Source organism: Macrosteles quadrilineatus, unplaced genomic scaffold, assembly GCF_028750875.1.
Source record: "Macrosteles quadrilineatus isolate MER2022 unplaced genomic scaffold, UCM_ALF_1.0 Scaffold_7__1_contigs__length_78375512, whole genome shotgun sequence".
Taxonomy (NCBI): domain Eukaryota; kingdom Metazoa; phylum Arthropoda; class Insecta; order Hemiptera; family Cicadellidae; genus Macrosteles; species Macrosteles quadrilineatus.
Window position 1 is genome coordinate 73,593,030 of NW_026542600.1, and position 16,723 is coordinate 73,609,752.

Sequence of the window (16,723 nt, forward strand, 5' to 3'; positions counted from 1 at the left end):
CAGGTTTTTCTCAAAGAGCTCGAAGCCTACTTACCCGAGCCCCCTAGAAAACCGAGGGCCCTACTTTTCCCCTTGTAGGAGTGCTGATTGCTGCGGGGCCAAGCTAGACACCAACGAACCTGTTTGGCTCGAATGTGACGATGACACTGTCAGGACCATCTCTAAGAAACATTTGGGGGAGCTTCTGGGGCCGAAAAACTCCAAAAACTCTGCTCTCACCCCTTACCTATTGTTTTATTCAAGGATACAGTAAGGTTCGTTGGGATTTAAGGTTGAAAGTTGTGCAAACTGTAGGATTTCACAATTTTGTTGCTCAAGTTCAGAGTACTGAGTATAGTTTTAAATATGTAAAAATATTAAGTTTTCATTTGTCTCTATAAGGTTGTTTTTATGCTAACTGATGAATCATTATTAGTTTAATCTTTTCTTGATTTTCATTTCAATCTCAAGAATTATTTTATTTTACAGTATGGAGATCAAGACTCGATCCTTAAAGTGAATATTTTGTATCTAAATACGCAATATTCTGTAGTCTCATCCCAGTTAAACAAATGGGCCAAACAAAATCCATCTTCAAAATCCTGAATTTGGAATTTTATTTTTGCCTCTGGTTTCTGTTAAAAACAAATCTATATTTTTTCACTTAAATTATATTCAAGCAAATAATAAAATTTTGCCATTCCCACATCTACATGTGTTTTTATTTTAAAATTGAAAATTGAAACTATTAATGGTTTAGGTATTGCAATATTTTTTTAGTGGGATTACAATCACGTACTTTTTATAACTAATTTTAAAACATGCATTTTGTATTATCTCAGTTTAAAGTAATGGTAGGGAAATTACACTTGTTAATTAAAGTTTGATCTCATTTTATTGATATTATACTTTCCTAAACTGTTAATGGCTTTTCAAATCAAAGTATTTCATTATCTCATTTAAACTCAAAATACTCTTAGAAAGGTTGTTTCTAGTTTATTAGTCTTTAGTTGCTTCTTTATGAAATATTTATTTGTGGAGCTTTCAATGTTATTGTAACAAAAGCCTTTGAGAACAAAAACAGATTTTAGAACTAGATCAATCTTTTGTCAACTAACTATTATTATTATGCCATAGATAGAGTGTGTTTCAAGTTAAACGTTCATACATTACACATAACAATAGTTTGTAATGTTAAGTATTATTAACCAAATTCAAACTATTCTGAAATTTAGAACGACACTTTTAAAATAAGTTTGTATATATTATATTTGTATTAGTAATAAAGACTTGGTTGTAAATTAAAAGTTAGATGAAAACATGTATATAATACATTATATAATAGACATTCAGGTGTGTTTTTGTAAAGGTTTATGTAGAAATGTCATTATTTTATGAACAAGGACGGCACTCCCTTAATTTGTTATTGGATCAATTCACAAGTTGGTCTTTTTACTTTTGTAATCTTTCATCATCTTAGTCTTTTTTTCATAAGCAGACTATATTTTAAATTTGTTCATGCGTCGCCTTAAGTTAAAATAATTCACAAATGATTGTCTTAAGAATTTATATTTGGCCTACTTAAGACATTTTAACATATAGACCATGATGAATTGTGGTTGCATATAAATTAAAAATACATGTTCAAGAGATATTGAAGAAAATTTAAAACTACCTAACTGCTAGTCCCTATCACACTACAAAAAATACATTGAAGAATAATCATTAGAAAATAAAAGGGAGTAAGGTAAAAATATAAAATAAGCACCCTAATAAAATAATAATATTATTATTAAAAACATTAAAAGCTACTACATTTAAAAATACTCATAAAATCATACACAGGCAATCCAGCTATTATCCAACAAGATTTTTGTCATAAGCTTAAAACTATTTAATCATGGTTATTTTATATAATCAATCTTCTACTTTAGACAGACTTTTATCAATTACATTTTAAATCAAATACTTACCCTCTTACTTATATATTACTGGAAGCCTTCTAGAAGTTACAAAAACAGGTGACCTGTTACAGCAGGATACAGTGTTCAAGTTTGTTTAGGCAGCTCACCTTGAAATCATATTTAGGCCTGACAACGTTATAAAACATTACACACTAAATGTCGAATGTTAGATCAAGAATTTTATTTGGTAAAAAGTAGGAGGGAGTTAGTTAATAGCTATTCTGGCTCATTAACATCTACAACCCTGTATGTATTTGTACATTGAAAAAAAGTTTACCTAGCCAAAGCTGTACGTAAGTAACTATTATATTTGCATTGTCTCCTCTTTCCAGTGACGGCACTGTAGTTTGACAGTGTTCTGAAGTTGGCCTTAGTAGTCTTCCTTTAAGTGCACAATAGACGTCAATGAAAAGCTCAGGAAAAATAAACTGATGATTTTTCTAAATCTGTTTGAAAACAATTTATGATTTTTCACATTTAATTTTCATATGATTGTTTAATGATGGATTCAGTCATTTTTCAGTAGACTCTCAGTTGTTCATTGTTGAAGGGCTGCCTTTGCAGCAGACTGTAACACATCTATCTATTGTTAAATTAAAATTGTAAATACAAAACTGTCATTGTCAGTTCAGCTTGTCAAACCTTGTTCAAATTATCTATTTTTGTCATATATTATGTTATACAGTCATGAAAAACATCCTATCCCGTAAGTTCAAAAATTTTCAATAGGATTTGATATGTTTTTGTCTCTATTTTTTACACATACATACCAACATTTCTGTCACAGCTCTGATTCTTATCTGTAGTGGATTAGATGATTATTTGAATCCTGTCAAACCACAATTATATCTGTCAGGGGCAAGTACAGCCCTTTCAGTCTCTTCAACCGATTTACACATAGCACAGTATGAATAAAGGATACACAGTATAGCAAAAACTAGGCATAGATTTAAATTGAAAACAATAGTTAAACAGTAATGAACCATGATGGTTGGTGGGTGACAGTGCACTGCAGACTGCCGGTTTAAGTGATCTTCATTATTGTGTCCATCGAAGACATTATAATATCAAAAGATGGATAATTTTAAGCACCTGACGGATGATTTTGGCTTAACAGGAGCTGAAACCCAAGTCATCGACTACAAGAGAAAGATGGAGTCAGATCTAAGGCAGAAAATGTTGTTTGTAAATTATATCAAACAGCTCTGTTGGCCAATCTCGATGAATAATTTCCCACATATGTTGGGTCCCCATTCAGTCCTAACCTCATTTGTCCTAAACATCTAAAATCTCTCTGCTTAAATTGAAACAGTACACAGTAATCTTCAAAAATATATAACTATACATTCATGATGTACTGACATAGAGCAATAAGAAAAATAAGGAATGCATGTTAATTATTCTTGCTTCAAAATACTTTCACAAAGGGCTCTTGTATAAAATTGCGACATTGCGAATTAGTACGATAGAATATCTGCAGCATTCTTTCAGCCTGCTAAAAGTGCTAAATCTGTTGCCTGATGCTTGGTATTTCTCTACCATGTTTGCCGTTCAGCCAAACAACAACTGAACATGTTTATTGAATCTAAAAGAAAACTAAATTGATGTTTTATTTGGTAGTAAGTCTTTTTGTGTTGCTTGGAAAAAGTACAAAATGTTTCCTGTGTTTCATTTTAAATCAAAGTGTTTTAACAAGGGTGGGTATGATAGTTCAATTTACCACTGTGATAAATGGATATTTATTTATCGATATTGTTAAAAGCTTATCGTTACTCTTTAGACTAAATTCAACTTTACTGAAAGAACGTAATCTCATCAAGTAAACACAATCAATGTTCTGGTTTTCAGGTCAGCGTAAGTGAAATCTCTCAAGAGAAAGAAGATGACCTTTTAAAAGTATTATAGTTTTAACTTTTGTTAACCGTCATAGTTAGGAGAGCTTTGTTTAATCCATTTTTTATTCCATAATAGTGTTGTCCGGTAGTTTTAATTTCTAAGAACAATTAATTGTAAAACTTAGGTTACTAAAGATACTACAGTAGAGAGTTGATTATCTGAAACAATTTGAGGAAATTGACTGTTCGTATAACTGATTTTTTTTCTTTGGATAATTGGTCATTAACAGTAAAGATTAGATATATTTTTTTAACTTTGATAACATTTCAAAACTTTTTTTATGTTTACATTTGTATTTTTACCAGTTTTGTCGACTTTAGCATCTGTGAGCATATCTTGCAGTCTCAGTAACAACGACGATCGTCTGCCACGATAGCGTAAACGACCGTGATTATATCTTGCCGTCTCGGCAACACCGGTGATTGGCCTTTTGGTTAGCTAATGTTTTGGATAATCGATGCTCTACAGTAATATTATGTTATAAAATTTTAAAGTTTGAATGAGTTTTAAAGTAGTGACAGGTGATATGCTACCCAAGACTTTTTATATTTTCATTGTTTTGTCATTTTACTGTGTTCCCAAGCATTTAATAAAAGTATTATGCAATGTTCTTAAAGTTAACATTGTGTCCAATCTCTTGTTTACGTTTTTATTTTAAAATTCTAGTTTCTTAAGTTTTCGGGACAAATATTAACCCTTCCCGAGCGTTGGCCATATATTTATTTATTTAATTAAATGTCAGTACATCATAATAACAGTACATATTGTCAATGGTTAAATCAAAGACTTAAAACTAATAGATAAAACTAATTCATCTGTTTTTACACAAAAACAACTGGATCTTCCCTAAATATAATTTTTACATGTCAAAAATTTTGCTAGGAGTGGGTAGGTTTATTCATACCTAATTCCAACTTCGTATATATTTTAGATTAGTTAAGATTAAATGATCCGAATTTTGAAGAAGACATGATTGAATTATCGAATCAAAGTATTTCTGAAAGAAATGCCGCTGTTCAGCTTTCTGAACACTCTGAAGATTCAGACAATGAGTGTTTCAGTACGTAGTTCAGGTGGTATCAGAAGCTAACTATGATGTAAGCGGTCTTGAAGTGCTGCAGGGTGTAGAACGTTATGATGAAGATAACATGGATGTACATTTTGAACAAAGTAGCTTTCGTGCTAGTACACTTGATTTTGTAAATAAATAAATGTTATGAAAACGATGAAAATTAATAGAGGCCTGGGCCTTCTGACAAAAGCTTTACTCTTAAGACGGAGGAGTGTAGCAAACCTAAGGAACTGAATCTAGATCATGGTCAAGATGTTAGTATTGTTGGTTATGGTAGGACTACAACAATGTCTGATGATGAAAATGAATCAAAATGAAAATGAAGTGGGGGATAGGCCTCTGCATTCACAAGTAATCATCAAAACTGAAGATAAGGCCAAGGGGACAGACGAAAAGGAAAAATACTCCCGCCACAGCAAACCTGCAGACTAAGCTAATTTCCATTTGCCTGATTTGATTTTCAATTAAATCTATTTCAATAACGTTACGTTTAAAAACCATCTTTACCCCATAAAACCCCCCTTCCCATAGTCTGATAATGCTGGTTCGCGAACTCGTTCGAATAAATGTGGGTTTACACGTTAATACAAAATTTCATCCAATCGGATCATTTTTGCTCGAGTTATCTTGGTAACGGACACATATATAAATTAATATTAAAAGTAAATTGTTCCCCTGTCCAGGTCTTAACATGAGAACTACGGTAATAGCTTATTCCCTATATGGGAAATTTGCTAAAAGTGGAAAGGAACAGCACCTAGAATGGGCACACGTAACACACGCACAGGCACATGTAAAATTGTGGCCATAAAATGTGTCTACAATCAATATTAACCATTAGATAAAAGTAAAAAACATCAAAATTTCAAAATCAATTTTTTTTAACCCCAACCAAATTATTGATCGTGTTGTGAGTAGGGCTCGCCATGCAGCCGCTACTCGGGAAGGGTTAAAACAATTTTGTAAGGCATTCAGGGAAACTGAATGTAAATGGTGATAACAAATCTTACCATCGTTCACTCACTCGGTTGGTCATTCAGTTGTAGTGTCAAGTGTAAAACTGTTAAAAAAATAATTTAACAGGAGGATATTGTTTTTCTTCCTTGTTAGGATCATATGATGATCATGATCAGAGTTCTCAAATAAGACATTTCTTTAGTCGGTAGGGTTAAACTTGTAAATGTGTATAGATTAATTTATCGTTTCTGTTAATAACACATATAGAAACTGGCTTTTCTCAATATTCTGAAAAATATGCAATTTAGAATGAATGGTTCACAATAGCTTCTGTGGGTTGTAATATGAAATTATCAAACCTTTTAACAAGTCCATTTAAGAGCTATTTTGCACTGTCATTGAATGGACTGTAAAATAACATTCCGATATGTGATATATACAGTAACTTAGCCGTAGGAGTCCTGTGTTGCAAGTTTATAGTCACCACAATAAAGAAAACAGTAAATTTCTAAAAAGTAATTACATATGAAATATAGTTTGCCACAAAGTTCTATTTTAATTTTTCGTTGACAAAGCAGGCTCACCTGAATTGGTAAGAGCCGATCCAGTGCAAGAAAAGTAGTCTGTAAAGCAAGTTGGGCCAGGGTAGACTCTTTCTTAATCAGGAAAGCCTGTTATTTAAACAAAACTAATGTTTTATGTCTATATTACAACATTAACCCCATTTCACCTTGTTTGGGGCGAATATGAAGGGTGATTATGGAAGACAGTAAAGTTATATCGTTCTGTTATGTTAGGCCCACTTTCAAAAACCTCTTTGCTTTTAACTAGTTACGGAAAACATGACCCAGTCTCAAATATTAGATGTTTGACGAACATGTGACTAGCAACACTGCACTCCAATTCTTCCCTACATAGTATACTACTATTAGTCACTCTAGGGCTAGAAGCACAGCTTTGTAGTTCGATGCTTTTGAAAACAATTATTATTAAAAATCAAAATTAATGTTAGATAAGTATTTAAAATGTGATAAGGAAATTGTTATGTAAATAATATGATATTTTTATTGTCACTAATGTACATTATTATATGTTTAAAAGGTGTTGTTAATGTCAATAAATTGTGCTTTGTTTCGTCTATGTGTGTGTTTTCTGAACTGTCATCACATGAAACCCAAATTTACCATAAATATTTCTTAAAAGTTTCTTTAAATGTTTTTGAGTTGTAGGATCGCATAGATATTAAAACGTGTGACAGGGCAGATTTTGTGTGCAGGACAAAAAGGCTAATTTCTTTTTGCAAAAAACATTGTGATTTTATACCTTGTTATACCTTGACTATGTACCCCTGTGTGGTGATGCCTGCAGGGTTTGTATTGCACCACTGTTTCTGTTACAAAGGAATTGATTAATTTTAAAGCTCTATCCTTCGCAAAAATACTTTTGGGAGTCAATCACAATATTTCTTACATTAGCCTTTTTAGACGTATCAATCATATAGGCCTAAAGTTCGATTCACACAACAATTCCGGCACGTCACAGTTCTGTTACATAAGTCATAAAATTTATTCTTTAATAAATTTTCTTTTGCGATATCTATTCTCACCCGACGCAATTCCAACTCACGTCCATCAGTCAATTTAAGATTTCTTCCCACCGATATTTTGGGATTGTTCAGACGTATGATGTATGTGTTTGAGGTTAAAAAATAATTTTGTTAAATAAAATTGTGTTTTTGTTAATTATATTACTGTTTGTGACAATCAACAATACGGACGGTGAAAATTTGATAGAATATTGTGTTTTTTTTTTCTTGTAACATCACTGTAAATAAAGTGATGGAAGACTGAACTGATGTGTGTAAATCGACCTTAACCATTGTGTGATACAGTCTATTTCTTGATTATATATCTTAAAGCAAGGTTAGACATTTCTGTATGCTCTTGATGAGTTAACTTTAAATAATAAATGTAACTAAAGGTGAACAAACATGTTATTCAACCTCAGATATTTGTGTCATAAATGTGTGTAACTAGTTAATCAGAGTAGGAAGAATATCAAAACCACACAGTTTCACAACACCATAACGGCCATAGCTATTTATTCTCTTAATTGCAAAACATTATTACAGTGAAAATTAAATACAACTATTGACAAACTGAAAGAAATAACTAAATAATGACACTTAAGTAAGAGTAGAATACAATGGGATTTTAATGAAAAATTGAAACAATACATTGAAAATAAGTCAGATTGAACTCATAACTGAATGAAGCCTAAAATTTCTCAACTAAAATAAACGTGTTGTTATTTATGTATGTCTAAGTTTGTGTCCATCGACTTATTTCAATAAACTTTGACAGACTAAATTTGAAAGATAGGAAAAATAGGCTCACCTATTAAATACATAAAATATCCATACTACTAGCACTAGATATAAAAATAGTGACCTATGTAATTAATGGCAACAATAATCTAGCTCTGGCTACAAACATGGACCTTAAAACAGTGTAAGATTATTTAATTCGGGTTCATCATTATAACTTAAATTTTACCATTCACTCATTTGCAAATGGGATACTGTCAATGGTAACTAATTAAAATGTGCTAATTCAAAAACCACAAGGAAGAGAAAATAAAGTTTCTAGTACAAGTACACACAAATTAGATTTAAAGCAACGTATATTATTATTGAAAATATTGCTTATACCACTTTTTTGAAGGCATTGGTACTACTTGAACACATTCAAACAATTCAAGAATCTTGACGAATCAAGGGTTTTCACTCATAAAAAACTATATAATTATATATCAATATATGATTGATATATGAATCAAGGTTAGATAGTATTCATATCTTTTATGTGGTCTTTGTTAATTTTCAATTATTAGTTGAACGTTTAGGAGATATTTTTATTTAACATATGTTTGAATGAAATGGTAGGTTGTCTCTTGTCCTGAAATGTGATGCATATTCACTAGCCTCTGTCAGTGATTGATCTCATGTTCTCCAGGTTATATTGTAAAAATAGGCAAATCATTGTAGTACTGTTAGTAACTTTTGTTAAGCTTCTGATATTAACCAAGTATTTGTTCTTACTTTATGAACTCAATTCTTTATTCAAAAATATACATACACTGTCTCACAATTAATCTGTTTGAGATTGAAATTAAACTCCACCTGATGACATAATGTTTCATAACTAAAACAAAGATAAAATGTTGTTTGTACGCAACAAAATAGCGAAAAGAAAGATTAGTTCACACAAATCTGAATACTAAAACATTTCAATGACTACATTTACTGCAGATGTCAAATTATTTAAACAAATTCATTGTAATAAAACTGAAACGCATAATATTTTTTTTAATCCTATTTTAAAATGTTGTGATGACTTGAATTAGCATTTTGTTGACCAAATATCACCATGAGAGTAACTTACAATTAATATATAAGGCAAACTAGATACTTTTAAGATTGTCACTTAATCATACTCTATCAAACTAACAGTGGAAAACAATGTGAATAAACTAAAAAAGAAATGTTATCTTTGAGTACAGAAAAATAAAATTTTCTCCTGAAAAACAAAAGAAAAACACATTGAAAATTCAAAATGGATTCAAAGACGAGATTGGTTTAGAGCTAAATTGAATGTGACTGACACGCTTGTCTCCCTCCTCGGAACTCTCATCATAATAATTTATCTAACTGTACAATACTTATACGAAATATGTTATATATTTATTCATCTACTCTATAGTTACTCTTTAATAATGAATCTACTGGTCTAACTCTAAAATTGAAAGACATAAGAGTGTTTATAAATATTCAAAACAAAAGAACAGAAAGAACTTCGGACAGTCTCACACAGACCCGAAAACTACAAGTGGAAATCACAACAATTCAAACCGGTAGTCCAACGATAAACACTAACCAAAGTTGACAACGCAATAATCGTTAAACTACCGACACAACAATCAAATAAAATTAAGAAACATAACAAACACAAAGTTGCGCCAGTATCACAATGGTCAAGTGTTCACTTGCGTGGAGAAAACTTGGGATTGGTTGGGCCGTAAGTAAACGAGCGCATTTCACAGGCAGTGTCGGCTGCGTGACCTGAAGCAGTATCCATGTCCGACTTACGAAAGATTATCATACGGATATCCGTGTGGAGAGTCAGACGCCCTGACTTAGAACTGGCAAATCTGTCACAGAAAACCCAACAAATGTTAATTAACATGTCCATAATCTAATATAAATAAAAGGTCTATTTTTGATCAATAAAAAAACATAAGAATTACTGGAAACTCACTTTTCAACACACATAAAGTAACTTATAACAGCAATTTTGTTGAAAATGATTCATCTAGCTTACTCACTCTAGGGACCAAGAGATAAACAAAAAGTCACAATACAAAATTAATATTTTGTCCTGTTATAGGTATTCTTCACAGAGTAGATTGTAGAGAAAATGTAGACTGTTATATAAAGTAAGCTAGCTGACCTATATCAGCACTCCATTAATGCCAAATCAGCCACTTCTTATAAAATATGTGAGGTAGATAAGAAATTACTTAACTTATGCACTACTTGCTTCACAACATTAAGTCATTGTAGGCTAATAGATTTTTTGTAGACATAAAATATTAAGTATCTCAAGTACATGTGAAGCTTGTGATAAGTTGCAGCACATATTTCATCGTTCAAGGTAAATGCATAGTGTTTTCTGATTTGTAACATAGCCTACATTTCCTTTGAATATTTTTGGGTGTCAAATTTAAAAAATAGTAGAAAGAAACAAATTTTCATAAAAGAAGATAATTTACTCATCATTTAAACGGTGGTATGTATTATTTTAATTTCAACACTAATATTTAATGTTTATTTGGATTTTTGTATTAAGGTTAAATACCATTTTGAAAAAATATTTTGATCTCCACTTTTTGTGGCATAATACTCGAGGTGTATAGATTCAAGATTAATATAAATTAAAAACCAAATAACTATTAAAATTTGGAAGAAGAGCATCTACCAGTCATTACCCTATAACATAAACTTGTTACTTTTCAAAATCTATTGCTGAGGTTTGTGATAAGCATGTAGAGAACATTTCTTGAACTTCAGAAACCATCATTATGTTCATTACGAAAATGTATAAATGCATCCTGTAATTTACATTTTTACCAGGCCTACTCTACTTGCATGATTTACAATAAATTACAGTTCTATTAAAATTTTATTCTAAACATTGGATGAAGAATGGGAAAAACTGTTTTGCTGGGTTATAAAATATGGGTACTGTATTTTAACTATTTCATTTTAGGGCAGTGATAAAAATCGGACACTTTGAATGCCTTTACATGTTAATCAGTGACTTTTTAGTTACACCCGTAACTGTGACCCGCTTGTAAAATAAATCACTTTTCTGTAGGCCTAATTTAAAAACCCCTTAGTTAAAGAAACCATTCTTCAGTAATTTTCATATCTCCCTAAGCACTAACTTATCAGTACACAGACATTTCTGAGTAAACACCCAGTGAAGAAGGCAATAGTAATGGTAATTACCGCAGATGAATGAGGTAGCGAAGGTACTTCTGGGAGTTTTTTACTGGCTCGGACAGTCCTGCAGGCATGTAGAGAGTACGTTGACGCAAGAACGTGTGAGAATTACTAGGCATGTCTGTCAGGTTGTACATAACCACGAACATCTTTATCACAGTGCCGAGGGGATTGAGGAGGGTCACCTGGATGGTACCACTACGAGGCACCACGTACCCTTTCTTACCCAAGTTGATATGAGCCTGAAAATCATTTACAGTTATTTAACAAATATGTTTCTAACATAGGTCTATTCAACTTTAAAATGCATACCAACTTTCATAAAGATCAATTTAAAAAATTCAAAGAAAAAAATTTTTAAATGTAAAAACTACAAAATGGCAAATACCTGATCAACAACGTGTTTTTATAAAAAAAACCATTCTTGATTTCAATTTATTTTGACCCATGAAACCATTTCCCATAGTTTGGCTGTTCAGTTACAGGACACCCTGTATATACTTTGTTTCTATACAAAAATGATGACATTTGCTAGACAATGTGAAAAATGAATGAATAAAAGTATGCGTTCATTTTACATGATTAGTTACAGCATGAGTAGAAAAAAATATACCCTTTTTAATGTGAAATAGTCTTCAGGCAGTAAAAGGAATTATTATTATTATTGCTTTCTATATTTCTGGAATATTATTAGGTCTCCCGTTTTATTGTACATTCCTTGTAATAGTGTTCGATGTTTTTATCTGGCGGCATTAAGCAATTTAAACTTATGATAAAAATGTTATCAAATGGTACTTCGCCTTACATTAAAATGTGACTAAAATTAAAAGGTTATCTTTTTTTCCATTTGGTATGAAGTATGAACTTATAATCACTCTTCTTCAGCATACATCATTGTTCATATGTCGTTACACGTAATACACGTACACTTATATTTTTTAACTTTTATTTATCAAAATTGTTACTAATTGTGATTTTTTATTATAGCTGTTATGTTCATACAACATTGTAGTAATAAATAAATGTATACAATTAGAAGACAATGATAGTGGAGTGTATAATGCATTGTTAAACAGAACAGATACTTACAAGGTATGGAGTGGAGACTTTATCATTGTCACCGAGAGTGTAGAAGAATACAGTGACAGGCAGGACAAGGTGGGGAGGGCAGAAAGATCCTGACGCTCCGAGATCTGCGGTGAAACCATGGACTGTGCTAACAGGTTCCAATCTTCCATTTAACACCGACTCCTCAAAACTTCCTGCAACAAGAACAAGAGGCATTAGATTACTGTTCAACACATTCGCTGCTATTGAGTAATGACCGGAACAGCCAATTCACTGTGTGAATGAGTTCAAACGTGTTCTTATTCAGTTTCATACAATAGAATTGCTACAGTATAGAGAATACTGTGTTTCAGTGTTTGTGGACAAATGAAAGTCCTACAAATAACCAACAGATAGCATATTTAATGTCCGTCCGGAGCGTTTGGCAGATGGGAGCAATCGGCAGACGTTGAGAGCGATTGGTAAACAATCGCAGAGTAGGTAATGAACAGCAAAGTCGATTGAACTTAATCAATTTCAAGGGCATTTTATTTTAATATAATTTAACCTTAAGCGTTTTATGTCACTACTAAAATAAGAGAAAGCGCAATAAAACACAGAATAATGGCCTAATGGTCAACGATTTCCTTTCGACACTCTACTAAAATGAGAAATATTTTTGCTAGTTCTGCAATAACAATTGTTTTTAGAGGACCGCCAAAGTTCTGAATTTGCCAGTTTAGCAAGTATTTATTCAAATGATTCCCAACATTATTTTTTACTATTATTACCTAAAAGTGCAGAGCCTGGTGACTGGTAGTGGAAAGACCACGGCTCTCCTGTTGACGGGATATCAATTTGAGGAGAACAAGGAGATTTGCTGCTGTCACTCTCTGTATCTTCTCCGTTCTCCAGATCAAACAATGCGCTACAAAACACAAGAACATTAGTCACTAACAGTGTACAATAAGTAATGTTCAACTGGAAAGTACTATGTGTACAAAAAGAGAGATGCAAAGTGTAATTGTAAGTCCAATAGAACTAAATACTACAGTAGACATTCATTGATCTAGACTCCAATAATACAAAATTAACTTAATCCAGACAGCCATACAGCAGTTTGTAAAGATCATAAGGCTGAGTTGGGAAAGCTTCTTTGTATTCTACGCAGTTTTGTCGAGTAGCATAATGTTTGGAAGAGTTTGATCATTTCTGTACTTTGTGTGTGATTAAAACAGATATCACAGTATCAAACTTTCTAAAAAATGATGTATTTCAAGATATATTTTATAACAAAGTAACCTTGTTATGATAATCAGGGTCTACCTTGCATACTGTGCATATTTAGTCATATACCAGTAAACTTCAATACAATGATTAATAATAGATCCCTTTAGTTGTGAATTGGTACTAAAGCACCAGAGGGACACATAATGTAGCACGAATTTTCATAGTCTAAGATTTGTTTTTGAAAACCCAATTAACCTTCTAATGGAAGAAACTGAATTGATAGAACTGTCAAAGTCAAATCTTTGGGAAGTTCTGCGAAGAGGAGCTGGGCTCGAGGTAAGTGGAAGTCCAGTGCGCCAATGGAAAACCATGGACGCAGCCGAGTCCAGTGAGCGACGGAACTTGGCCTTATCCAGCGCAGAGGGCACTTGCGGTGTCTATAACACATAAAATGTACACACTTGTAGTTTTACACAGGCTTTACAATTGGGTATGTGCATTGGCTTTTGGAGAGTGGGTTAAACGATGCTACTAAGAATAAGTTATTTTGAGAGGCTGTAAACGAACATCCTGTCTCGTAAAATATGGTTGCTTATATCTTAAATTTCGACAATAAGTTCTGTACTGTATTACAATAGGATAGATTTGGAAAGCATCAATTAATATAAAAGGTATTAAATTAAAACTTAAGGTATTAAAAATTATTGACTGTTGCCTACATTTTATTCCACTGAAAGCATTTAAGTTTACCTTGTTTTGGGTTTATTTGTGACTTTTCTATCGTCAATAGACCTACTTAATAAAAAAGGGGATAGGTATACTTTATTTTGTAAATAATAACCACACAACTGCAGAATAATGATTATAGCCTATAATTCCAAATAGCAACTAATTTTTCAAAGTTTTTAGTGATTGCCTGTTTTAATCAATCAACCTTTTGTGTTATTCGACCTAGGTCCGGCCCATTAGGGTCGGTTAAGAGGGGGTCTACTGTGTATCTGGAGATTAAGGTACCTAGGATTGTAGCAATTACTGATAGGTGCTCACGTATCATTAGTTGGGCTTGGGGAAAAACACTGAAATAATACTTCTAGTACTGACTAACTGATTGAGGATTGCAAACTGCCTTCTTACAAACAATTAATTTTCTTAAATTTTAGTTTTAAACTTAGGGAATTAGCAAAAAAGTAGTGTAGGCCTAGGCCTATTATCCGAAAAAAAAAATATAGAGCCTTAACGCATATACATTATTTTATTATTTTCCAACAGTCTACAGTGACGGTTTAGTGGGTAAACTCAATGTTAATATACAGTATATTTCATGTTTCTGATAACTAGACCTAGTTCACTTACTTATTCAAAATATTTTCAATGTGTGTAGGCCTAGTTTTCAAAGATTTTGATAGAAGATATGACTTTAAAACATTTCCACAAAATCTTTTTTTATTTTGATTGAATTTACTATAGTTATATTTGTGCCTAATTTGTTAAGTGATAAATATAAATTATTGGAATGTTACTGTCATCACAAGATATATTTAACTAAGCTTTTTCACAATGACACCGTTATAATTTTTAAAGTACGGTCCTACATACGTTGTGATTGTCATTGATTACTATTTAGTACTGGTAAAATATCTTACCTCCACCCGTTTGTTGAGATCAAGATTGCTAAACTCTTCCACAAGGCAATTATTGACTTGTTGGCACTTGAGTTCTTCTTTGTCTTCTTTCTTGACGCACTGTTTAGTCCGATACCGATTCACCAATTCACAGACAATACTGCTCGGCCCCGTGGCAACATCTCCCCCACCACATTTATCATCTTGTGTGAAGGAAGCGTTGGTCGAATGTCCAAACCAATCACCACTTCCTGAATGGGGAGGCAAGACGTTCTCTTCTGTACTTTTATCCAATTCAAGTTCAAGAGGAGGTGTACACTTTTCTTTTTTAGTTTTATCTTTGGATTTGTCACAAGGTAAAATTTCAATATTGTTTTTATTGCTAAATTCTAAGCTGGTTTTAGAGTCAGGTTGAGGGAGCTGGCCTGGGGGAATTAAGTCTATATCTTGGTCCAGTTTACGTTTTAATGAGACTGGCGACGGAGGGGACAGCTGACTGGAACGCAAGATGGCTGACATCAACAAATCTCCTTTGCCGCTCACCTTCTCTTGCTTGACTGTGATGTTATCTGGTTCGGTGCCGACCCTCACTCTATAAAAAATCAATATATTACATAGTGAAACCTTGCTTATATAAACTTGTATATCTGGGGACTCATTACAGAACAAACTTGATGTTTTGTGATATTTGCACTATTCCTTTCAAAGAATATTTTCTGCTGAAAACTTGAATTAATGGCAACCCAAAAACAACTTTTTAAAGGTTGGGTGGGTATAGTATGTACATCAACTTGCAGTGTTAACACTTTTGGATGAAAGAAAGACAAATAGGTCTATGATAAAAAAGTAGAATATAATTTATAAATATGTGGAGAGAATAAATACTTGTAAGATTTAAAACAAAAAACGTGGCGCATGCAATAGATAATAATAGTTCAAATGGTGAAGATGATAAAAAAAAATTGTAAAGAAGCTATTGCATCCACCCACGTTTTTAGTTTTAAAACTTACAAGTATTAATTCTCTCCAAATATTTATAAATTATTTTCTACTTTACAGTTCGTTTAAAAACGTGGTAATTTAAAAAGTTGTTTTTATTTATAAATTATTTAGCCAATAACCACCGATATTTTTATTTCCCCTATGTTTTTATTTCACCCATGAGATATGCAATTTATTGGTATGGCATACGGTGAGTCCAGCTCCGGCATTTGCTATTTATTCTGAGAGTACTTGCAATATAAGTGTAAACATCATTGAAAAGTGACTACGGAGCTTAACATCATAATAGTGGTTTAAGGTACAAAAAAGTATATAACCAATCAAGTCAATCAATATTAAATAAAATTGATACACAAAGATTTAATGTTCTAAAAGAGGCTCAAAAGTGCAC

At 32.2% G+C, this 16,723-nt stretch overlaps 2 protein-coding genes across 3 annotated transcripts in view; one reads left to right on the forward strand and one right to left on the reverse strand.

Moving 5' to 3' along the window:
* The window catches only part of LOC128999081 (ubiquitin carboxyl-terminal hydrolase 1-like), a 43,195-nt gene extending 36,189 nt beyond the window's left edge, over window positions 1-7,006 (forward strand). Inside the window, exon 12 of the mRNA XM_054425437.1 lies at window positions 4-7,006. Within this exon, the coding sequence (XP_054281412.1) occupies window positions 4-253 (250 nt within the window). The 3' untranslated portion in view covers window positions 254-7,006. The remainder of the gene's footprint in view (window positions 1-3) is intronic.
* Window positions 7,007-7,946: 940 nt separating this feature from the next.
* The window catches only part of LOC128998372 (atos homolog protein A-like), a 64,424-nt gene continuing 55,647 nt past the window's right edge, over window positions 7,947-16,723 (reverse strand). For both annotated transcript variants that reach the window (XM_054424482.1, XM_054424481.1), the window contains exons 8-13: window positions 15,352-15,922; window positions 13,964-14,145; window positions 13,270-13,406; window positions 12,521-12,693; window positions 11,438-11,673; window positions 7,947-10,077 (exon numbers count right to left, since the gene is read on the reverse strand). In XM_054424482.1, the coding sequence (XP_054280457.1) occupies window positions 9,909-10,077; window positions 11,438-11,673; window positions 12,521-12,693; window positions 13,270-13,406; window positions 13,964-14,145; window positions 15,352-15,922 (1,468 nt within the window). In that variant the 3' untranslated portion in view covers window positions 7,947-9,908. The remainder of the gene's footprint in view (window positions 10,078-11,437; window positions 11,674-12,520; window positions 12,694-13,269; window positions 13,407-13,963; window positions 14,146-15,351; window positions 15,923-16,723) is intronic.